Source organism: Drosophila miranda, chromosome 4 (genome assembly GCF_003369915.1).
Source record: "Drosophila miranda strain MSH22 chromosome 4, D.miranda_PacBio2.1, whole genome shotgun sequence".
Lineage (NCBI taxonomy): Eukaryota > Metazoa > Arthropoda > Insecta > Diptera > Drosophilidae > Drosophila > Drosophila miranda.
In genome coordinates this window covers 5,152,813-5,177,828 of record NC_046677.1, presented here as the reverse complement: position 1 = coordinate 5,177,828, position 25,016 = coordinate 5,152,813, and the positions used below count along the sequence as shown (strand labels likewise).

At 43.9% G+C, this 25,016-nt stretch overlaps 2 protein-coding genes across 2 annotated transcripts; both read left to right on the top strand.

Annotated features, from left to right (window-relative positions):
• The first annotated feature begins 10,606 nt into the window (after window positions 1–10,606).
• Window positions 10,607–12,565, top strand: LOC108162436 (cytosol aminopeptidase-like). The gene is made up of 2 exons (XM_033393192.1): window positions 10,607–10,691; window positions 10,748–12,565. Exon 2 carries the CDS (start codon window positions 10,770–10,772, stop codon window positions 12,357–12,359), a length of 1,590 nt encoding a protein of 529 aa, XP_033249083.1. The 5' UTR covers window positions 10,607–10,691; window positions 10,748–10,769; the 3' UTR covers window positions 12,360–12,565.
• A 3,292-nt stretch (window positions 12,566–15,857) lies between these two features.
• Window positions 15,858–17,855, top strand: LOC108162437 (aladin). Its single transcript, XM_017297171.2, has 3 exons — window positions 15,858–17,549; window positions 17,607–17,687; window positions 17,744–17,855. Exon 1 carries the CDS (start codon window positions 16,360–16,362, stop codon window positions 17,527–17,529), a length of 1,170 nt encoding a protein of 389 aa, XP_017152660.1. The 5' UTR covers window positions 15,858–16,359; the 3' UTR covers window positions 17,530–17,549; window positions 17,607–17,687; window positions 17,744–17,855.
• Window positions 17,856–25,016: the final 7,161 nt, after the last annotated feature.

The window sequence follows — 25,016 nt, the reverse complement described above, 5'->3', positions numbered from 1 at the left end:
TTAACATGAAAGGAAATGTGTGGAAATTGTACAAAATATACACATTTAATCAAAATTTATGGCTGTCATAAAAAAAAACCTAAATGGAGAGGAAGTTGTTGACATAAAAGGCAGACGAAAGAGTCGTATCGCAGGGGGAGAAAACTCGTAAATAGCAGTTTCTGCGAGACATTGCAATGAAAATAAAAATCCATTAAACTGTTTTATGGACAACCAAAAACCAAAAAAAAATTGTTAAGAAAATCTGTCTACTTCTATTGGAAGTAAAGAAGTTGTAAACATTTAAAAGCAACTTTTTTTAATAGATTTAATGTTAGGGGGTTATTGGGTTAACGATGGGTTTCCCTCTGGCAGAGCATCTGGAAGTTTTGTATCTCAGTTTGAAGGATATCTACCAGAAACAGAGACTTTTTGTGAAGGATTTTATATCGTACTTCTGTCAGAGAAAAGATACATATTATATCTTCGAGTTAAGATCAGCAAAAACGTTACTAAAACAAAGAATCCAACAACAAAAGACATCTACCAAAAGCCTTCCCTTTACCCTATATGCTGTATCATAGAAGATGCAGTCCTATGATGGAATTATATATAGATAAATATATAACTCATCTCTAAATTACTCTGTAAAAATACCTGTTGATCCGTCAAAGAAATATATTCCATAAATCAATCATTCTTTAAGGTTTTCTCCTGGTTGAAAGTCTTCAGGTCTTTAAAACCCTTTCACCTCCAATGTCATATTTTTATTTCTCAGCGTGTACAAAAAGTGTGCAGCAGTTGTTGAAATATCACTACAAATATGCATGAGCTCTTGCCCACACACACACAGCAGATAGTACAGATACTCGTCCTCTATAATAATTGCATAACGGAATGGGGGAAAGCCATTTCTCCTTTCGGTCATACAACACACCCGCAACAACAACAACAACAGTGACAGCAACGACGACGACGACAGCGACAACACACCAAACAAATCGAAGCAATTTACGAAAATGTAGAAAATGTCATTGGGCTGTCAGAACGCATCGTTGTTGCTGACATGTGACCGTCCCTCGTGCTGCTGCTCCTCCTCCTCCTCTATAACGCTGCAGCGACATGGCAGAAATTGTTATAAAAATCCACACAGAAGAGGCAGCAGCAGCAGCAGCAGCAAGAGGATTGCAACGTATAACAAATTGCACAGCAACAGCAGCAGCAGCTACAACTCTGCTCTGTTTCTGACAGTGAAAGCATTGTTGGCTGACAGCTCGAAAAGGGTAGAGGGAAGGGACCACGACAGCCAGCCAGAGAAAGAGACAAGGACAATAGCGAAAGCGAAGCAGGGAGAGAGAGAGAGAGCGAGCGAGCAAATAACGTAACGTAACGCAACGTAATGGGCAGGACAGGACAGGACAGGACAGGGCAGGGCAATGCATATGGGTGTTGTGTTCGGTTCCTTACTGTGACTGTTGTTGGCCCTAAAATTAATGGCCAGTGGCAAGTGGCAGCTGAGCAAAGAGAAATGCCACACGAAATATATAGACTAAAGTCGGGGTGTATCGACTAAAGAATGCCCCACAAAAAGTGTACGAGTACGAGCCAAATATAGAATATTCCGCTCATTCGAAAGTGCTGACTGATGGACAAAGAATGTCGGTGTGAGCCTCAGGAAATGTGCAACAACCTGAAATTTAGACACCACCAGAACCATGGGAGGGCTTTCTCATGGGATCCAACTTCAATGCTGTTCCAGTTCATGCTTCCAACCGACATCATTCGGTGCACCATAAATAGTTCACAATAATTCTAAGCTAGGTGCTTCGAACGATCCATGGATGCATGCAGTCCCCTTTAGTGGGTATGTATCCCATTTATATATTTGACATTTTCGCATTTTCGGAGAACGCTTGGCAACTCTGTTGCTCTGCTGTCACTCTCCGGCGGTGTGACATGACCTGCCAGTTGTCATCTGCCCTGAACCTTGAGCTCGCTCTGCGCCTCTGCCTCTCTGTGCATCGCTGTGTCTGTGTCTTGTGTACCCTGTGTGTCATCTGTCTTTCTAATGTATCGTTGAGGGATTTCTGGAGAGTGTTGTTGCCTGCCGCAGAGGCGCCACCTATCGCCATCAATTGTTTGCATTTTGCCAGTACGTATGTCCTTGCTCCTTCACACGCAGATGCATGGCCCGGGCATGTATGGGGATTATGCAGTTTATCATCTTGGCAACTGTCATAAATGGTTTGTAATACAAAGTGAAAACATGCCAAGAAATGGGAAAAAGTCGAGTGAAGAATGGCCGGAGATGAAAATGAACACAGATGAGCTCCAGGTCGAGGGCTTCAGTATATAGAGGATAAAACCACAAAAATATGATCGTAACTATAATATATCTAAGATCTTGGTAGGGCATTGCCACTTTGACTCTTAGCCAAAGCAAAATTCCACCATCGTGGAAGGTTCTCTTTGGCTTTTGCGCGAGTCTCGAGGCAATCATCGGGGGTTTTCGCAGCTGTTTCGCCGTTGTCTCATTTAAAATGTGAGTGGCTCTCCACATTTTAACTGACAATGAGTCGCTGGCTGTTTGCTGGTTGTTGGTTCTCCGCTGACTGCTTCAGGGTTTCGTGCTGTGAGCCGCTGGCAGCCAAGTGACAGATAGACAATCCCAGGCACAAGCGGCAGGAAGCGACAGAGACAGAGACTTCGGAGACTTCGAATGGAACCGGGGACTACGAGAGACAATGGGGAGAAGATTGAAGGAAAGACGGGTAAGACGGGTAGTCGGCTGAGGCAGGGGCAAGGCCAGGCAATCAGGCGACACCGAAGACGTTGAAGAAGAAGTTTCGGGCGCATCCTTTTGTTGGCCTCTTTCCCTCGGCCTGATCGTAATTGTGAGTGACAACGGCTTGATGCCTGATTATGATAAATGAATTGTTAAATTGAATTAGGTGTTGCCGCCGCCGCTGCTGCTGCTGCTGTCACTCAAAAGCCATCGTCATCGTCATATTTCCCCCCAGAACCTTTCCGTTTTCAGGTTCTCTCAACCGCTCCTGCCACTTCACAATTAAATTGCATGAAATTTGATATTTTTCAACGCCTGTCAGGGCCCACAAAAGGGTTGTCCTTTGGCCCCGTCTCATGATGGACATCCTGCCTCGATTCTGGCAAGGGGTTGGGCTGGATAGATCGTCGCAAGGGTAAAGAATGAATGGACGGATGGATGGATGGATGGGCTGGAAATCTGGCGACAATTGTTGTCTGTGTCGCTGCGGTGTGGTGCGGTGTGGTATGCGTGGAAAATTAGCTCGGGTTACCTTAATTACGGACGTTTTGCTGGTGCCCAAAAGTAGAGTACGGAGTGTACCCTGAGAAGTTTGTTTGTTTGTTGGTCGCTTGTTGTTTCCCTGAAACCCTTCTGAATAGTTGAGCTCCGGTTGCTAATAGGCCCTCCTTCAGACGGTTGTTAGAGTGCACAAAAGTTAATAGATGGCTGTCAAAAGTGGCTCATCTTTCATACTTTCGGCTCAGTTTTCTGTGGGATTGCTGTTTTGTTGGGCAAGGAAATACAACTCAAACAATATCCTCTCAGGGAAATAGGTTGTGAAAAGTTTTGTGGTACTGTGCACATTCATATTTTGGTGGTATATTTTATATGTTGGATTTGAAACTGAAAACCAATAAACACTTCGAACGAATTGGTTTAAAATAGTTCGAAATTGTTTTGAAATACATTTCATTGAAGAGTCTATGATCTTAAACCAACTATTTAAAGCCATTTTCCTATGCCATGTACTACAACCAACAGGGTCACATATTAAAAAGGAGCTTTTGGGAATTTTGAACTAGTTTTTGGGCTGCATTTGGATTTAATTAAAAGGCAAAACCTTAGTAGTTCTGTGGCACAGTTCCACAATAAGTTATGAAGCATGCTGTAAGCAATTTCTTTAAAATTCAGTCGGTTGTACAGCGAAAAATACTCTTTGTCTACTCGAAAATCACTGTCCTTTTGGCATCCCTGTCTTCTCTGGCGACCCTATCTTCTCTGGTATCACAGTCCTCTCTGGCAGCCCTGTCTTCTCTGGTATCCCAGTCTTATCCGACTTTTCTGGCATCCCTGTCTTTCTCTGCCTTCTCTAGCTTCTCCTTGTGATCCTTTTTGACTGTCTTGAAAGCACTTTCGATCATAAATTGTCAATTTAATTATTAAAGTAGTTTGAACTTAATTCATATTTGCATCATTACACTACACTTAATACCTCTCTACCATGAGTTCGAGGTTTCTTAGGAGGCTGAGAATATTTCTGGAAATACTCCCACGCATTCCTGTCACCCTTCAATTAGCCCGCCTACACACACACACGGACTCAGAGACACCTCCATCTGGGTAAAAGTGTCAGTAGTCGTACATTTTCATGCCCACTGACAGACGGCTGGTGCTGGGTCCGCTGACCAATTCTCATTTCTCTCATTAGTGCCACCCATTCGGATTCGGTCAGTCATCACTTACTCATTTACTGAGTTTTTGGCTGGGGCTGGGGCTGGGTGATACATCATGGAGTAGTGTTCACGCTCCAAAGAATGCGTTGCAGAAGAAAAAGTGGAAAGCAGAAAGAATGGGAAAACTGAACCAGAAAAATGAACAAACTCGTTGAAAATCACACCTCGTAGTCGGCTACGGCTACGGCTACTCTTTTTTCTCTTTTTCTTGTTTGTGGCTGGAGACCGGAGAGACCGGAGAGACCCGAGAGACCTGAGAGACCCGAGAACGGCGGTGGGGGCACTGAAATGTGTCACAGCAAAACAGCTACCAAGCGACAACCAGCGACAATGACAACGGTTCCACATTGTTGTCACATGTCATCCGACGCAGAAAAAGATGACACGGCCGTGGATGGAGAGCGTGAAATACGAGTCCTTTGGCATGTAGCAGCCACGACGATGACGACGAAATGTGAAATGGGCGAAAAATGATGAATGACAAAATTATACAGCAAATGCGCGTCAGCCAGACATGTGACCACTAATGAGGATCAACTGGAGTCTGAAGATGGGACTCGGGCTTGACAATCCTGACACTCCTCCTCTGGCACTCGTGTTTTGTTTCATGCCACTTGAAAGTCAAATTATGGCATTGAATTTCGCTCTTTCTCGAGTGTTTTTTTGGGGCGGCGGCGAAACAAACATCCTTTCTGTATTAAATTTCACTTACGCATCTCTCTCCTCTGTGCAACCGAAATTAGGAAGGAAGCATAAACTGTATTATAGAATTTATGCGCATCATCAGGAATTATGGGGGGTGTCACACTCTTATCTAAACGATGCACGACGATGTCATGGCCTCCACAAGTGCATGGTGTGGTGCCAAAAATGGTCAGGAAGTCGGCCATAAGCAGCCAAAAGTCGTTTGCCAAAACGAGCGAAACGTGGCAGCACGAGACGGCAGCAGCGAGAGGTAGACTGCCATCAAATAATAAAATGCAAACTCAGCAGGAAATTCGCATTCGGGGTAGTTTTCAGACACCAAGCTAAAAAATAAAATAAAATAAAATAAAAACGCAATTTGGTTAGAGGTTTTAAGGCCCTGATGAGGCTCGAGGGTACCCGGGGTCTAGGGGTAATTGAATTTTGAGCAGGAAAAGACATGTCTGTCTGGGGGAGTTGCTTACAAATCAGGAATATATATCAAGAATAATTTAATACCCATAAAGGATGGGTATTATATTATTTACGGTAGACTAAAGGTTATACCATTTTCAAACTAGTTCCAACTGCCAAAAATATCCATAAAAAGTGGTTTATAAAATTCTTAAAAATAGTTAAAAATTTACAGATTTTATTAAAGATATTTTAGTTAAGAATTACACTTAATAATCATTGGAATAATATGAAATTCTTTCACTATTTGGAAGAGCAAAAATAACTAATTGAAACGATTTTTTCGAGCCACATGTGAGGCACTCCATGAATACAGGGTATACAAAATCTGTTCCCACTATTTATATCAGCAGATCACGTAATTTGGTTAATTTATAGCACCACATGCCTTAAAAAAAAACTAGTAAAAAAAGTAAAAGGAATAACAATTGAAATTCGGTATAAATCCATCAAAAATTTTAATGACCAATTTGGAGATCTTACTTTCGAAAGCCATCACATCACAGACACACTGATGCATTGACGATGACACCCACTCAAGGAGGAGCGACACTTTCGCTCATGAACGAGAGACACCACCACCACTACCACCCGGGGGCAATAAAATGTGCCCCACTGTGCCTGCGACACACAACGTTCGATGCTCGAAGACCCGGGCGCCTGCCCGTCATCAAATGTCGCGATCCGCGCGCAATCCATGATCCAAGACAGAAGGAGCAGAAAAAGCTATATATATATATATATATAGATATATGTATGTACATATGCGATGCTGAAAGTGGTTCCGAGTGGTGCAGTGCCGTGTGGTTGGCTGTGTGGTGTCTGGGCTGTGCGGGGTAGTGCCTAAGTAGTAGTTGTCATTTGAGTGACTTTAATGGTCTGTTGAGACATAATCGCTGCCATTTTAAATGGAATTTTATTGCCACTTCACGAAATTTTTATTGCTGAACGAGTCAGCCAGGCCCGAGAGACGACCATGCCCGCCAAAAAAAAAAACAACAACAAAAAAAGCTGCATGCTGTGGTGACGATGACGCGCGGTGGACTCGACTCGGGCGGTGTGGTGGCTGCCGCCGCAATGGCAACCAAATTGTTGCATTTAAAAGCAAATTGATGGCCGCAGAACTAAAGGAGGCCACCATGGACAGTTGCCGAGTGGCGAGTGGCTGAAATTCAAGTTTGCCCCCCGGTCGCACACGGTCCACGCATAAACCAAAAGCTTACCACTGCACTGAGAGAAATTACTTATATGAAGTATATAATAAAACATGTATATGTTTTCTACTCACAATTCCTCTTAAATAAAAGCCAGACTTCCAGAATGTATCTAAAAAAAAAGAATAACAAATTATTCCAAAGAAATAAATAAAATTTAAATAAAAATATAATCTATAAATTATTCCGAAGAAATAAATAAATTTTAAGTACAAATATAATCTATAAATTATATTAAATTAATTTTTAGTACGCAACTATATTATTCTCTGTAGGGTGTAAAAATGCATATAATTTAGTATAAATTAAATAAAAATTACATCAAAAATATAATATATTTTTGTTCCTAATAATTTAAAATAAAATAATTTCTTCCTTTCCCATAGCTGTAAAGATGCAGATCTTTTTGTTGATTAAATAAAAATTAAATTAAAATGAATTTTAATAAAAAATTAAATTAAATTGACTTTTAATAAAAAATTTAATTGAATTGTATTTTAATACAAAATTTAATTAAATTGAATTTTAATAAAAAATTGATTTAAATTAAATTTTAATATAAAATAAACTTCTGCTAAAGTAATTTGAAAAAACTTAAAAATATTTTTAATTTATATATACAAAAAATATCCTAGTGCAATGCTAAATATTCAATAATTTTTGAATGAATTAAATCCTAATCAATCTTCAAGCACAAAATATACTCCATTTTATATTTAATTCTACTTTATTTGTAATCCTTAAGCAAAACTATTCCCCAGTGTAGCTTTGGAGATCGTGGGCAAAGCCTAAACAACGATGTGTTGGTATAATTTTGTAGACTAGTTTATTGGACACATTAAATATGGCCCGATAATTAAGTCATAAATTAGATTGCAACCGCGACGACGACGTGAACGACATGGACGAGTGTCACCATATCAGGTTACGTGGCATCCACACACAGCGGGCAGCCGAACAACTGCCCCAAGGAGAGGCAGACGGTGGCCGTGGCAAGGGCGGAGCCAGGGGGGGGTGGAGATATGCGTCTCATTTAAAATTGATGCCTAATCGAATTTCTTTATCGCGTGTGTATGTCTTGTCTCCTGCAGCTGAGGTGCCCTCCCCCCCCCTGTCTCCCTCTCCAACGCAGCATCCACATTGCGCCCCGTCTCCCAGCGTCTGTCTGGGGCACAAAATTTATGGATTTGCATATTGCGACACTAAATGTTTTAAGGTCTCTTCTGTCGGAGGCCTCTCAGCGGCAACCGACAGCCGACAACCGACGATCGTGTCAGGAAGCTAATGTTTAATGAATTCAATTTCTTTATGCGCTACTTGGACGATTTGCCAGAGAGAGACCGAAATGAAAAATGTGCATTTGTCCTCTTGTCTGGGTCTGGGTCTGGGGCTTGGCTTGAATGTTGGGTGTTCTGTTTCAGAGTAGGGGGGATAAGCATAATATATGGCAACAAGATAGAAACGTAAAACATAATGAAGGTTGCAGCTGGGCGTTCGAGAAGAGGGAGCTTTAGGGAACGATAAAAGGCTGCATTCAATAAAGAAAAAATTATGTTGCCATATATTTTGCAGAATTAATTAACAATAAAACAGAAAATAGTGCACTGCACATCCAGAAAATTGAGAGAAATGTGCGGTGTGCTTTGTCCATGACCAACATCCAAATCTGCGACAGCTGTACTCTTAAATTGGGCAACATAAGAGTCCTATCCTCGCAGTGATTTATTTCAAGCCTCGTCTTCGAGTAATTTGTCTTTCATATGGCATCTCAACAGCTGCTGCTGGCTTGACCACATGGGCCCTCCTCTATCCAAATCGGAGTTGACGGCTTTTATGCGGTGCCAAAAGCAAACATGATCTCCGGACTGGCTCCGAGTATCACCACATTACAGCGGCATACATCCATACATACATCTGTGTGTTGCCAGGTAATGGAGATGAGACGTGTTGCCTGGCAGTCGCCTCTCAGTCAAGCATCACTTGTGTGTGTGTGTGTGTGTGTGTGTGTGTGTGTGTGTGTGGAGTGTGAAAGCCAGGCAAAGGAACGACCGACCACTTTTGTGGTCAACCTTCGGGAGGGACGAGTGACAGCTTGAAGAAATAAAACTTCAGAGTCGTAATTGAATATAAATTCAGGCCAACGCCCAAATGTTTGAAGACAGGCAGGGAGATGACATGTAAATTCGAAATGCAAACAGCGCATCCTTGCCATTCAATCACTCACTCACTCACAGCAGAGCAGCAACGACAGCAGCAGCCACGGCAGCAGCAGCAACGACAGCAGCTCTCTTGATGGATGACAATCAATCTCAAGTGTCAGGCAAATATCAGTTTGTTTTCATTGAAGCGTACCACGGAATCGTGCAGCATGGGCTGGGGGCCCCTCTGGTCTGACTCGTCTGCCTGCCGCATGCAACTTGAGTGTGAGTGAGTGACAACAGTCGAAATGACTGAATGATTGAATGGCTGATGGATCGATGACTGGCAGTGGGACTGGAACTGGGACTGTCACTGGCTTGTCTTCTTCCTCCGGGGCAGTAGATGGGTTTGACTCTCCAAGGCTGGGGTTCTGTTAACAGTGGGAGAAATTAAAGACACTGAAATGTCTTAGAAAAAATATTAAAAAATAAATTAGAAGAAAATCAGAGTTCTTCCTGGAAGTCGTTGTTGGAAATTTCAAGAAACAAAAGGCAGACCACATTATCGCCTATGTCTGGGCCTGTTTGCTGCTGCTGCTGCTGCTGCTGTTGAATGATGCCCCCGTTGACAAGTCACGCCAAGAGTGTCGAGTTAGCGAACAGCTGGTCCTGGTCCCTGGCCCCCCCCTCCTGTTTGCTGCCACAATCTGCAGCAGTGCCATCACATCCTCCTGTCAGTCAGTCAGTCAGTCAGCAGCGCCATTGTTGCTGTCACTTTCATCATTGTCAGCTCTCTCTCTCTCTCTCTCCCGGTTGATTTTGTCATTGTCATTGCTCGATTCCCTTGCCTGGGCTCCATGGAAGCCCAGCAGCATCGCTGAGATCAACATCAATTTATTAGTTTTATTTTCTTCGCGGCATCGGGCATTTATAATCAAGTATTTTTTTGTGTGTGTTGTGCTGTGTCACTTCCGTTGAAGACACTTTTGTCGTCACGAGCACGAGCGACAGGTCCGTTGGAGGTTCCTCCACTCTCTCTGGACTGCTACCTGCTGTGTGCCTGGCTATGGCCTGATGATGACGAGCACCGATGTCTGATGAGTCTATTATCAAGCCAGTACCCGTTGTGTCAGCATTTATGGCCTCTTGTTTGAATAATTGGATATTACGCGGCCCGTACTCTGGCTGCTGTCGGCCAATGGTACCCCTAAATAGCAATTAGACCGTAATTTGAGTCTAGGCTATGTCGGAACGGAAGTTGTCATGATAATTGGAATTACCTTCTTGGCCGAATAATTGAAAGAAACAGGAAACGCTCTACAGACGGACATTGCGGGAAATGACTTGGCAGAGGGCTCTTAGTTAAAAAAAACAAATACATGAGCATCGTAATGCATTTTTAATCACAGAAAGGCTGGTTTTTGATCCACATATAGGAAAACTTAAGAAAAATAAAAAGAGTTTACGGATATATTGATTGGAGGTGGAAGGAAGCTTTTCCGGCCTTCTTGAACAGATTCTAAAGCCCAGATCTAGAGCAACCAATTGACAACTATTCAAAGGTATATCATGATCCTCATACCCATACCCAACACTGTCCAAGCAAATCCATTGTTTTGCCTCATTTCTGATGGATCTAGTATTTATGTGCTTTGCAGTTGTTGAAAATAAATCATAAATCATACGACTGCCGATCAACTCAGTTCGTGTTCGTATTCATATTTCGTAAACCCTATTTAATTTGGTAAAAGCACACAGCGACAAGTATTCAAGGACAAATATGAATTCGGGAGTTCTGGTGGCCCGGTCTCTGGTGAAGCGCGTGAGCCGTGACCAAATCTACCGTCTGGCCTCGAACCAGCGGCATTTTGCATCGATAGCCTGTCCCGACGCCCACAAGGGGGGAAAGGGTCTGGTGTTGGGCCTGTACGAGAAGGAGTCGGGAAAGGGGACGCGCCTGACGCCGGCCGGCGAGAAGTTCGACGACCGTCTGCACGGAAAACTGAACGAGCTGATATGCGAGTCGAAGATCAGTGGTCGCCTGGGACGCGGCAAGGTGTTCAACAACGTCGACGAGGAATTCCGGTCGGTGTGCGTGGTGGGCGTTGGCATCGAAGGGATTGGCTTCAACGAACTGGAGATGCTCGACGAGGGCATGGAAAACGTCCGCGTGGCCGCCGGCATTGGTGCCCGGTCCCTGCAGGCCGTAGAGTGTATTGAGATCCATGTGGACAACATGGACTACGCGGAGCAGGCGGCCGAGGGCGCATCCCTGGCCACTTGGCGCTTCGAGGAGAATTTGTCCAAGAAGTACCGCTCGATCCAGCCCAAGCTGGAGCTATTTGATTCGCCGGATACGGACAGTTGGACGCGAGGCCTCTTCAAGGCGGAGGCCCAGAACATCTCGCGCCGAATCGCCGAGTCTCCGGCCAACTGCATGACCCCCACCGCTGTGGCCCAGGCCGGCGTGGACTTCCTCTGCCCGTGCGGCATCACCGTGGAGGTGCGCACCATGGAGTGGATCGAGCAGCAGCAGCTGCACTCATTCCTCACGATTGCCAAGGGCAGCTGCGAGCCTCCCGTCGTCCTGGAGCTCGCCTACTGCGGCACCTCGCCCGAGGACAAGCCGATCCTGCTGGTGGGCCTCGGTCTGACCTTCAATTCGGGCGGCATCAATCTGCGTCCGTGCAAGGGCATGGATGAGTTCCGTGCCGATTTGAATGGAGCTGCGAGCATCCTGGCGACCATGCGAGCGGCTGCCGCACTGTCGCTGCCCATCAACATCACGGCCATCCTTCCGCTATGCGAAAACATGCCCTCTGGCATGTCCGTGAAGCCGGGCGACGTGGTCACCCTCCTGAACGCCAAGAGAATGGCGATTCGCAATATCGACCGTGCTGGCGTGGTGGTCATTGCGGATCCAATGATCTATGGCCAGACGACGTACAAGCCCCGTCTGGTGGTCGACATTGGATCCATGTGCAAGGGCGTCAAGAAGGCCGTCGGCGGCGGCGCTACGGGCATCTGGTCCAATTCGCACTACGTCTGGAAGCAGTTCCAGAAGGCTGGATCGCTAACCGGAGATCGATTGTGGCGTTTCCCGCTGTGGGAGTTCTACAGGCGCCGTGTGGCAAATCACCTAAGCTTTGATCTGACCAACGATGGTGATGGGCTGGCCTCATCTTGCCTGGCGGCCGCCGTGCTCCACGAGCTGGTCCCGTGCTCCGATTGGGCGCATCTGGACACCTCTGGCACTGGGCTAATGTCGACTTACGGCCTGGTGCCATATCTCCGAGCGGGCCAAATGACAGGACGCCCGACCCGAACTTTGGTGCAATTTCTGTACCAGTTGGCGTGTCCCGGCGAGTAGTGCGGTTCTACACAATCATATATTTTTTATCAATGTTTCATTGTTTATTGTTTCTGACAAGACAACACACACACACACACACACACACACAAACAAATGCAACAGGGCAACAGCAGCAGAATCATAACAAAATTTGAAGGGGTCCAAAAAACAAACAGAATATCGATGTACTAGTAAATTATAGAATGTTTTGGCCTAAACACAAATTAAATTGAATCATTTGAGGGGAGTGTTTGGGTAGGGCAAGGAATCTGTGTTTCATTCATTCGCTATAGCCCAGAAGGAGAGGCCTCATAGGTAGTATCCCATTCAAAGAAAAGATGCATAAACTCATTATCAAGTAAATATGTTAAACCTATTAGAGGCGATTGGAAACACCATTTTGATGCTGATATCTCTGAAATGGTTGCTCCAAGAAATAATATTTATACTGCCTTACTTATTAATTTTTTAAATATTATCAAACTATGATTTATTTATCATAATACACCTTTTTATTCGCCGTTGTGCTTTAAAAGAGATTGGCAATACACAAAAGAACCGATGAACAATTGCACCAAATCAGTTGCGATTCAGTCTCTCAAATATTCTCTCCAGAAATCAACGAAAATGCGGAATGCAACTCTGATTGTCTACATTTTTCGCTGATTTCTGTGGTAACCTCGGAAGTGACATGTCAACGTGGTCTATGGTGCATTTTAGCATAATTATATTGTATTTCTTATAGCTCTGTTCGATATCCAGTGATTTTGAAGATCCGTGCGGTGCCGTTTGCTATCCAACAATGCTTCGAAAGGACAGAACCCGAGACCAGGATTTTGAGATCATCAAATGGAAAAGTGCCGTCGCTAAATTTAACAAACAGTTGCCAGAAAAGAAAAGTCCCTGTGGACAAAACAGTACACTTAAACAGGCCATCGACGCTATGATCAAAATCAAGTTAGAGTTAAGTTACGAACTGCAGAAGCTCCAACGAAATCATATAACAATAAAGAGAATATACATACATATATTTGCTGATCGATTCCTTATCCCCAAGAAACAATTCCTCTTTCGAATCTGGCACAAGGAACAAGATAAATTGCAATACCCAAGAAAGATTCATTCCCCGCACGAGTGGGGACAACACCCAGCTGTCAGGGCTGGGCCATCAGTCAGTCAGTCAGTCAGTCAGTCAGTCAGACCTCCTGCATGTCCCTCATTCAGTCATGGCTTCAGGGCTGGCTGAGGCTGCTGCTGCTGCCGCTGCTGCTGTCCCCCATCCCTGGCAGACTGTCAACGGCTCTGTGCTGGCTGTGTGTGTGTGTGTGTTTGCGAAAGCTTTTGAATTTATATGCCAGTGTCAGTTGTCAATCACATTTGCAAACTGTCACACATGCGAGCGCCCGCGCTCACCGGAAACAGCACAGCGGCAACATATTAATCTTTGCCAACAAGAAGGATACCTACCCCTCCCGCCCACATGGGCGCCCCACCAGTCGGGCACCCTGGAAAACCTTGAGAGGGAGAGAGAGGGGCAGAGGCGTTGCCGCGGAAACAGGAAGAAGAACGCGCGCAGACGTTGGGTTGACAGGCATAAGTAATGCAAAAAAATTACTTTATAATGGAGTGCGAAAATGAAAATTGCTGCAACCAAAAACCAAAAGAAAATAAAGAGAGATTGGTAAGTGGGGGGCGGAAGAGCGGGGGGAGCTCTTTTTATGATTGCTGCAAGCAATTTGAGGTAAGATAATCATGGGGCTAGAGTCGGAACCCCCCCACAAAAGATTGTGCTCTCATATTTCATATCGGAAACACTCGGAAAAATAATATAATTTTTGGTCTTTAAGGTTTACAGAAGACCATATCCATGGCATGTATCCTTTTATAATGATTCAATTTTTAAATAATATCTGCATTTCTATTCTATTTCTATACCTAAAAAGATTCTTATGAAAGTCCTGGTTTTGTTCTAAAAAAAAACAGACGAAAAAGTTCTTTAAACTATTACAAAAAGAGCATCCCATGGGTATTTGTTTGAATATTGTTCAAAGATGTGTATCGATGGGTGTTGAATATCGAATACCGATTAAATTGTTCAGGAATACCAATGAAATTGCTATCGATGAAAGATATCCTTCAAATATCGCGCACATGTAGGACCTAACCTGGTTTTAAGCCCATGATTTTGAAACTTTGAGTACTCCAGTTTTTGCCGAGTGCAAGAAACCTGGACATGGTGCAGCCACACGAGTGATGGCAACATGTTGCTGCTGCTGCTGCTGTTGCTATTGCTGCACGCTTCATGTGGCTGTTGCTGCCGGGCGTTGAGTGTCAGGAGCAATACTTTGTCGCTGGACTGACTGTTGACTGTCAACTGTTTTTCTCTTTCTTTTTTTTGTGTGAGAGAGTGTAAGGGGCGTAAGCATTTCAAATGCGATGCGCTGACACCTCCTGCAACAGCCACAGGAACGGCAACAGCACAGACACATGGGTGTCCCGTTCCGTTCCGTTCCGTTCCGTCCCTTCCCGACCCGCCCACTGGTTCCACCACGCCCCCACACACAGCTGACAGCCTTCTGACAGTTTCTGTTGTTCACGCGAGTAATTCATTTTATGCTGCCGCTGGTGTGGCACAGCCCCAACACAGCTCTGGCTCCTGCTGCCACAGCCACTGCCACTGCCACTGCCACTGCTGTTGCTGCTGTCACCTCGTTGCTTCATTTCGCATCACAAAAATGCCAAGCAAAGCGACGCCCGTTGACATGTGAGAGACGACAACGTACGATGAGGCAGCAGCAGCAGCAGCGGCAGCGGCGCACTGCCAGGACATGCTGCCAACGGAGCAAAAGAAAGAGCGAGAGAGAGAGAGAGAGAGAGAGGGCAAAAAGGTAGACAGAGACGGGGCCCAAAAGGGAGAAAGCGAGAATGAGACAGAAAGGCCCATGAAACGTCCCAGTGACAAGTGACAGTTAAGTTGATGTTGCCTCTCTGCTGTTGGATGTAGCTGCCTCTGCCTCTGCTGCTGCTGTTGCTGCTGTTGCTGCCTCTGCTGGTGCTTCCCGGCAACGTAATTCATTTTGCATGTGCGTGCAACATTTTCAAGCGTATTTATTACGTAAATTAACAGCCAGCCACGGAGGTTTGTTCCACAAAACCGAACTGAAAGATACTCTTGGGAAAAGTTATACCCAAACCGAACACGTGCCGCGACCTCTAGATACTTGATCTGCGCGGCCACGTGTTCAAAGAGCCAAACGATAGATAGGTTTGGCCTTCAACTTTATTCCCGATATAATAGAAAATATGGTCGGTAATCTTAAGCGATTAATCGATTGATATATATTCGAATCTCCAAAGAAGTATCACCTTTTCTATGGCTTTTCTACCCTCCAACAAGGGTATTACGATGATGAGGAGAGGACTAAAGGCCCAAGGAGAACGGTTGGGAGGACAACTACACCGACGGCGACGACGACGACAGCAGGATGTTCATGACGCAGCGGAAATAAATTTTGCGTGAACAATACAAAGCATTACACTGCAGGTTAGGTTAGTTTTATACACCCCATGACAGAGGAGGAGAGACAGAGAGGAGGTTGGCGAAATTAATGGCAGGCCAAAGCAGCTGACAGGCGAAGAAGGAAGCAGCAGAAAGGGAGAAAAAGACAGGGGGAGAGAGAGGAGGCCACGCACACATGCTAATGAGCCGTCAGGAGTGCCGGTGTGGGGGGGCAAGAGCTGGAGGGAACTGACAGGAAGTGACTGTCAGCCGAATGAAAGGAACGCCAAGTCGCGCTTTTGTGGCATGAACCTCCCATGGGTAAGGAGAGCGATGAAGTGTCCAGCTAATGGATGGAAGCAATCAAGAACCCAGACGACAGTACAAAGGACTAAAGAGATTCCATATTTGTGGATACACTAGGCGAACAAATTCCATAATCGATATATCCATGAGATTTCTGAACATTCAGTTGAGTGAAGTTTTGTACTAGAGAGTGTACTACATCAGATTTCCAAAATGGAACAAATTGAAGACGCACAACGACTTGTGTCCGATCCATTGCAGGATCAAGAGGCTGGGAACAGCATTTGGACCACTTTCTGCAATATTTTCCACACCTGGAAGGACTATCTTCTCCAGCTGATCCAGGGCCAACAGTATGCACGTTGGGCTCCATTGGACTATAGTCTGGAGATCTATCGAAAGATGATTGGCTGGGACGAGGCGTACATTCGTTGCATTATCCTTCACCCAACCAGTGTGCAAATGGCGGTGGTCACCCACAAGGACGTTGTTCATGTGTTCGGCGTAGGTCCTACGGCAGAGCTTCAGTCGGCGGAACAAGTGGATCTCTACTGTGGGGCCTTCCGTCCGTGCACGATCCGCGAGCTTGCGGTGGGATGTGCTGCCGGCATCTATATCTGGCGGCATGTCAGTAATACGCTCTGGGACAAGCGATTGCTGAGGCACGCAGCGCACATCCACGTCACGTCTGTACAGTGGAACGAGGACGGCACTGTCCTGGTCAGTGTGGCCTTGGGAAGTCATCATATCATCGTCTGGGAGCCGGAGAGTGGACAGACGATTCGATTGCTCCCCTCTTCGATTAGCTTCCTGCTGTACAGCCCCGACTTTCAGATGATATTCGGCGCCGCCAGCGATTCGGGGGCTAGCGTCTGTTATGTAGATCGTAGGTCCTGGAAGCTGGAGCAAATCCTGGAGGGGCGACGAGTACAGACGGCCGCCTGGACAGCCTGCAGCACATATTTGCTGTTTGTCCAGAAGAACGACACAAATCTGTATGCCATTACCAGGAATTCGGAAGTAGGTGTTTTCCTGAAGCCTCAGCTTTTCTGGGCCTTTGAGTTGGTGGCGAATCTACAAACAACACCCTTTGCCGGCCAGGAGTTGTGCCGCAGCCAGCCCCAAGCAATTGCTGTGGATCCATCGAACGTCTATCTGGCGGTCATCTACAAGAAGCAACCCTTTGTAGGGCTCTTCAAGCTATGCATGGCCAGACATAAAAAACTAAGCATTTTAGCCACGAAATACATTTATAGCGATGATAATCAGACTCTCCGCACAGGTATCTTTCCCACATGCATGTGCTTTGAACATGGCCAGAATGACAAGCGGAACCTGGCCATTGCCTGGACTTCGGGACACGTTCAGTGTAAGAACCTTTAAGAAGAGATGGCTGAACGACGGTGAGCATTGCCTGGTGTGTCTCCAATACACCGATTAATCATATATAGTGTTTTCAGCTTCTGAAGCAAGATTTACACACACACACTGTTTCAAATATTATTCGAATAAACTTCCATAAAACACTACCAACAAGGATGGTGAGCATTGCCAGGTTTATTGCGAACATATCAATTAATTATATCTTTTTTTTTAGCTTCTGAAGGAAGAGATTAACACACGATACGATATATATTGTACACACATGTTGCTGTTGCTGTTGCTGTTGCTGTTTCGAATAAACTTCCATAAAACACTACCAACATTTCAATCTATTTTCCACACTCCCAAAGATCCACAGATTATTGCACACATAAATCATTGATAGGCAACATTTTATGGTACAACTTTTCTGCTATGAAAATTTACACAGTGACGAACCCGTTCGTGGCCCAGGAAAATGCATTCAGTAAATGTATCAATTTACATGAAGCAACACTTAATTTGAAAATTATATGCAAAAGGAAGTACAATAAATTTATAGGCAATGTCGGCGAATCAAGAGAGAAAATGTGCACTGCCGGAGATCGAGTTGGGCGTATGGGAGTGGAGATGGAGATGGAGACTCGCCATAAACTTGTTTACCAATTTGCTACCTGGCAAAAAACCCCCAACCACTGACCAGAGACCGAAGACCAAAGACCGAAGCGGTCTAGAGCAAGAGTGCCGTGCCTCGTAAATGTTTCTATCAATTTGAAGTGCGTCCCGTAAAATTTGTGAAATGTTGACCATATCGAAATAGGACCGTACCGCGACGACTACGACGACGACGATCCGTTTAATGTTACGCAAATTTATGTGATTTCCTTCTACACAAATTTAATTGATTATAAGCAACCACGATCCACTATTGAGGGAACTGGAAGTCGTCTTTATCTGTGTCTTGTATTTATTGAATCGTTGCGGTTGCTCCGCACTTGGTAGCCCGAAAATATACGGCTAAAGTGGATTTTCATTGACCAACGAGATTGTCATGATTGTTACGAGTAATACTGTGTGTGTCATTAGCCTTAAAACCAAAGAGTGGGCTGTCTGTAAAGTAAGCTTTCAATACTTTGGAAAGTATCTCTCCATTTGGGTCGGCGTCGTGCGATAAGAGCGAGTGAGCCGGGGGTTGGCGCACAAGCGGTGTCTTGAAGAACAAATTTATTGTCCAAAAACTACTGTCTCTTGGTTTAAGGCCTCATTTTAGGGCCTCTTTATTCTCTTTATTCGTTCAATATTTCGCCCTTAAGCAAGATCAAAGCTCTGGTATACCCCCTCTGATTTCCCTAACATGCCTCAAGGCTAACTTATTATCAAAATCTCTTAGATTTGCTTTGATTTTTGATTGATTGAAATGTCACAAGGGATCTAAATAACTGAGGTTACTTATTTGAGTTGCCATTTCAATCATATGACCCCCTGTTGAACCCAATTTCCCGCCCATAGCCAAAAATTATTTTTTTTTTTTGCTGGACATTTTACCTGAAGAATAAAATATGCCTTTTTATAGAGGATTTTTCCCCCTCTGTGTGTGTGTGTGTGTGTTTTTTCCCCCCTCCTTCGTTTGCTCTGTGTCTGTGTTTTGCGGTTGTCCTTTTTGCCTTTTGCCCCGCTCTGGAGCTCTGAAGCTCCGGACGGCCCGGCCTGCTTGTCATCGTTACTGTCTGCTTTCGGCAGGGATTTGTAATATTATGCTGTCAAGTCGAACATGCCCACTGACAGTTACCAACTGTCTCTGCCTCTCTGTGTCTCTGTGTGTCTTTCTGTGCTCTCTTTTCGCTTTGGGTTTGGGTTTTGGGTTGAGGTTCAGGTTCGCTTCAGTAGAGATGAGTGGAGAGTTGGTGCGGTGCGGCGGTGGAGTGAAGTGGAAGTTTTCGGTTCGGTTGGACGCTTGACTTGAGTGTGTAAGCCGACAGTGGGTTATATTCGTACTCGTATTCGATAAAGGATCCCGGCAACTGACGGGCGGGTTTGCCAATTACACTTTTTGACGCCGTGCGGCAGTGGAAGGCGTTCCAGGGGTTCGTTATTTGGGGTTAAGATTGGGCACAAAAAGGGGGCGTCAACATCCTCGTTCGTTGGGCTTGGGTTTTGGTTTTGGTTTGGGTTTGGGTTTCGGTTTGATGCTAACAAATAATGACATGGCAATTTGCAGATTTCACAGCATGCCCCCCATGACTCTCATAGAAGAGTACTCTCGTCGTGTATATCTGCCACTTGAGCCCCGCACAAAGTCAATTCCCCCACAACGTTGTTGTTTAGCTGTTGGGCGTATAGCAATCCGTAGGATACTCCAGGGCTGCCTCGTATCAGTGACAAGTCCAAGGTGGAGAGGATGAGTGGACCAGACCGCCTGCCAGTGTCAGTTTGCTCTCCGTCCCGCAGTTCCCTCTCTTTCTCTCTCCTGCTGTGATGTGCTGTGCAGCCAAATCAATTCGTCCACAACGTTTTTGGGTTAAAAAGCTTGACAGCGGCAGCCAGCAGCCAGCAGCCAGCAGCCCCTCGATCCTGGCAGCAGCTGGTGGTCCGATGTCCTGGTCTCACAGTTGAATGACTGTGTAAGTGCGGAGTAACTGAAGGAGACCGCCTGCCAAGCTGCTTGTCAAAATTGTCACTGGCCGTAGGACCATTTGGTGGCAGTTGTTGTCGGTTTGCGGATACCCTGCATTCAAAGATTGATGGAGATTTTCCCTTTTAGAAACCAACCGAAAACAAAAACACATCATTATTATCATCATCAAAACAATTTCATGCAACACTTCAGAGACAGAGATACAGCTACAGATACACCAGGCACCAGAGATACAAGAGATACAAATCTACAGAAACGGCTACGAGTGGCTTTCAGCGTTGGCGTTGCATAAATTAAATGTAATGTGACATTTTTACAAAATGCACTCATTTCTCAAACATATCCGGAGAGCTCTCTGACAGACAGACAGACAGACAGACAGACAGGCAGGCAGGCAGAAAGAAGAACAGAAGTACCGTGAGCATTTTTTGACCGAAATGAGACGCATAAATTTTCATATACTCGCATGTATGAGCCGGGCGAAATATTTCGCCTTAAATTAGCCTCAATTAAATGTTAATGCATTTCGACATTTCTGCTGTCGCTGGGTCCCCGGTACCCGCCAAAGGGAAATATGAATTATGATTCTGTATATATATATCTTTTGGGGTCCTCTCGCTCGCTCGCTTTGCCCTCTGCTCATGTATCTGTAAGATGCACAGAGCAATTAGCGTTGATGTAGCCGCAGCAGCTGCGTCTCCATTTATCTTCTTGACTCGGGGACTCTGGTGCTCTGGTTCTCTGGTCTCTGTTTCTCTGTTCTTTCTGGTGCCTGAGAGGAGTGCCTCACAGTTGCTTTAGTTTATATTTTATGGCATGACATTTTGTTGGCAAATATGTAAATGACTTAATGACTGAAAGCCAACATAAGGTGGTGCTGCCCGGGCTCTTTGCTCTTTTGTACGTTTTACTTGTTTCCTTTTGGGTGACGAAAGGGGTTTTTAGCTCGAGAAATGGGACATATTTTAAAGGGAATATCATATGAATACACAGCAGAATTCTAGGACATTTTATTACCTATGTTGCGCATCATACAGCAGCTCCCCTCGGTCTCTGAGGGCTGTGATCCTCCCTAAAGAGATTATACATTTTAGGATTACAATCGCTTCTAGAAGATGATTAAGTATCCATGGTCTATGGCCATTTACAAGTATATTTCCTTCCCTCATAGTTATTTTTTTATTTTTTATCTCAAATCAAAGTTAAAATCTGTTGTTGACTTCTTCTTCTCCTATCGCCCCATCAAATACATGTCTTAATCCATCTCTGACAACTGTCTGACTGCCTACCAGCTTGTCTGCTTGTCTGTCTCTCTATCATTTTCAATCTGAAGGAATACTATTTTTAATGTACATATCACTGTATACGACGGGGGCATTATCAGTTCGTTTATGAATAAAAATTAACCTTGTCACACGTGAACAAACTTTGCAGATTGCGTCAAATGTACAAGTACTTGGAGTATCCATCTTTCTACAAAAATATGTGCTTGTGTGGGCAAATATTTTGACACAAAAATGTCCGTCCAGAAAGACAGACAGACATAAAATTAAAGAATGACAGGCGTCAAGACGAAAATAAATTCTATGACAATTTTTAATGGGAACTTTGAACTAAAGGAAATATTTAAAGACATATTTAAATAGAACTGAATTTTTATTTATTTTTTTTTTTAGAAATTTATTACTGCAGATTCCTTACTTAATCTTTATTTGAAAATAATATTCTTCAAACAAAATATCTGTGATTTATGTTGATTTTGTATCGTTTATTTTTTCCGCCTCTGCCATTATTTTTTAGAGCAAAAAAAAAAAGTCATGCATAAATCCCATACGTTTTGTAAACAGAATCATTAAAGACAGTGTTACTCCCCGTAATATATGTATAAGTCTATATGCAAACATCTATAAATCTGGAAAAATACATGTAAAGGCGGATCATAAATTATGAACGCAATTATAAAGCGCCCCTGGTGCTCTCCTCTTCTTGGCATTCTTTTTGCAACACAGTTCTCGACGATGACAGTTCCAGTTCCAGTTCCTTGGGGCGCCTCGATGGCAGGGTCCGACTCCGACCCAGTGAGAGGTTATCAAAATGCAATAAATCAGTTTGTTTTTTATATATACATATATTTTATAGCGTGACAACACCCAAACGGACAGATGAACAACGCAGAGAGAGAGAGTCTTAATGTCTGTTAAACATGAGAAAAAATGCGCCTTACTTGGTGTAAAATCAACGCAGATTTATTTCCATTTGTTTAAAGAAGAAAAATTGAAATTACAAGGGATAGCAAGACAGAAGACAGAACCATCAACGATTGTAAATCTTCTCAAGAGAGGCAACGATGTATATTTGTGTTTGCCCCTTTCTCTCTGTCTCTCTCTGGGGGCCACCGAGTGTTGGAAAACAAATAAAGCCACTGCGTGTTACACTTGATAAACACCGGGAAAAGGCACAGAACTCTCCATATCATATCGCACGAAGAGCGTTGAATGCTCGTCAAATATTTGCACAGTTTTTTCAGCAGATGAGAAAAAAAGGGGGTTACTTTACGGGTTTCGAAAGTGGCCAAGTGGTTTCCTGTGATTACGATGAGTACTCGTATTTGCTCAGAACCAGTAGCAGCATAATCCCCGGTATTTACACCTTCCATACAACACCACACACACACATACACACCAGATGATGATGATTATGATGACAGATGATGTGTGCAACGTTGTAAATCTGTTCTATAATATATGGTAGGTACTTTCAACTCACGATCGTATATCACGATGAAAAGATTACGGCAAAAGGAGGCACTCACCTGAAACTGGAATACAAGATTGTTTCAATATTATAAAGAGCTTGAGTAGTAAATGGTTTAAATGAGGTTATAGGTGTTTGATGGAGTGCCACAGTATAAGTCCTTCCACTTGCAATCTTTTGGGCGTATAGATATAATCCACCCTCAATTCAGATAGGACACAATCAAACAGGGAAAATACCCATAGCATTAAAAGCTCTCTTCATATCTTGAAAATCCCACAAATTCAATTTAGCATGTTCTTAAAAGTTCTTAAAAAGATAAGATTGTCGTATAGGGCTTTGAGAGGATTTTCCATCAAGAGGAAATGAAAGATTAATTTAATGAAATATTTTCTTTTGACAAAGACCGATTTGTAAGTCAAGCGTCGTAATTTTTGGCTCTTGACAGTATTCATTTTGGGGTTGGTTCCATTCTCCCGATGGGGCGTTAATTGAGTGAAACCCCAGCTGGCAAAAGGTCGGCTTGGAGCCCCATTTTATCGTTAATTTATTGCCAAAAGTTTTCTTTAAGTCATTTCGTAATTTCGTGATTGATTACTGAGCGCGCGATGTCACTTTTTTTTCGCGCGTTCGTCCAATGATAAATTAATACAAAAAAGAAAGAAAAAAAAACATGCGACTTTGTTGATTCTCTTCGTGGAACCCTGGAGCTCCCATTCGCATATAATTTTCTGCCATAAATCGTTCGGAGCTGTACGACGCGGCCATCTTTTATTGTTTACTTAATAATTTTTCAATGCACAATTCGCTTGCGTGTCGTCGTGCGGGGCACGGTCACTCTGCCAGGCCATAAATCAAACTCTGACATCGCATTGTCATTTAATCAATAATTTATAAACAATTTTTCTTCCAGACAAGAAACAGTCGAAGGCCTGCAGTTTTTTTTTTTTTTGTTTTTTTCTTTGCGTGTGTAGGGAGCGGCAGGAGAGAGGAGTGGACAGGCCTTAACCCGAATTCACTGTATGGGAAATAAATTGAAATTTCTCAGCTGTGAAATTCGTTTTTATTTCTGTCGCTGCTTGGGCAATTATCGATTATTTATGGTTCGCAAGAGGTCAATCGTTTATCGTCTTGATGGGAAGTTGATATTTATAGTTGACTCAGAACTGAACGGGGGAGTTTTTTGAAGTCCAGAGGGGTTCTATTGGTTTTATTTGATGCGACAATCGATGGACCCTATATGGTGCAGCATTTTATTTAAAGCTCCTTCCTTTTATGGCCTAAGCCCTGGCTATTGCCGTGGAAACCCTTGAACCTCTTTCTGGCAGTCATCTACAAGAGACAACCATTTGCGCTGCTCTTCAAGCCGTTTATCCGCAAGCATAGACCATGAATTTTGGGCATGCAAGAGAGGAGGGTCGCCTACGATCTTGAATGGAGTTCGAATACCTTCAGATAAAGGTCTTGCAAGAGCAGAAGCCTGCCACAAGCGAAGCTGAGCTATTGAGACGTGTTTCTATGATGAATCAGAGTCTTAAAGATGGATTGAAATACTCATAAAATACAAATGCTGCACATGATATCAATTCTACTTTTTCATTCTTTAAAATTGATTTATTATGAGAGCCCCATGTTGTAATAACTCGCACAACTTCGTTTGCTTCTTTACAAGCTAGTCTCTTAGTTTTAAAGCTATCATGAATCTACAAACTATTTCTTTGAATCGGTGGAACAAGTCGTTTTAAAAAGAAACTTTCTTGTATCAAGATAATCCAGCGCTAACTACATTGCAGCTCTCAATTTATTCTGACAATCGAATGAATCTTTAACAGCCCTTTTGGGAGCAATACAATAATTTAAAAAATTTATTTTAATCTTTTTTGTGCTGGAGACCCTAGAGGAAAACGACTTGTGGTCCTCTTGCATGTTTAGTACGATTGAAACTCGGACACCGTTCGCATCGTGGAGATGTCGTGGAATATATTTTCGATATTGTGCATACTTTTGCAAACAAGTTTTTTTAGTGCTCAAAAGATATTGGATTACATCAGAGAGGATTACTGCGAAATATACTGTAAAGATGCGTGCAAAAACAATAACAGTGGCAGAACGTGCCGCA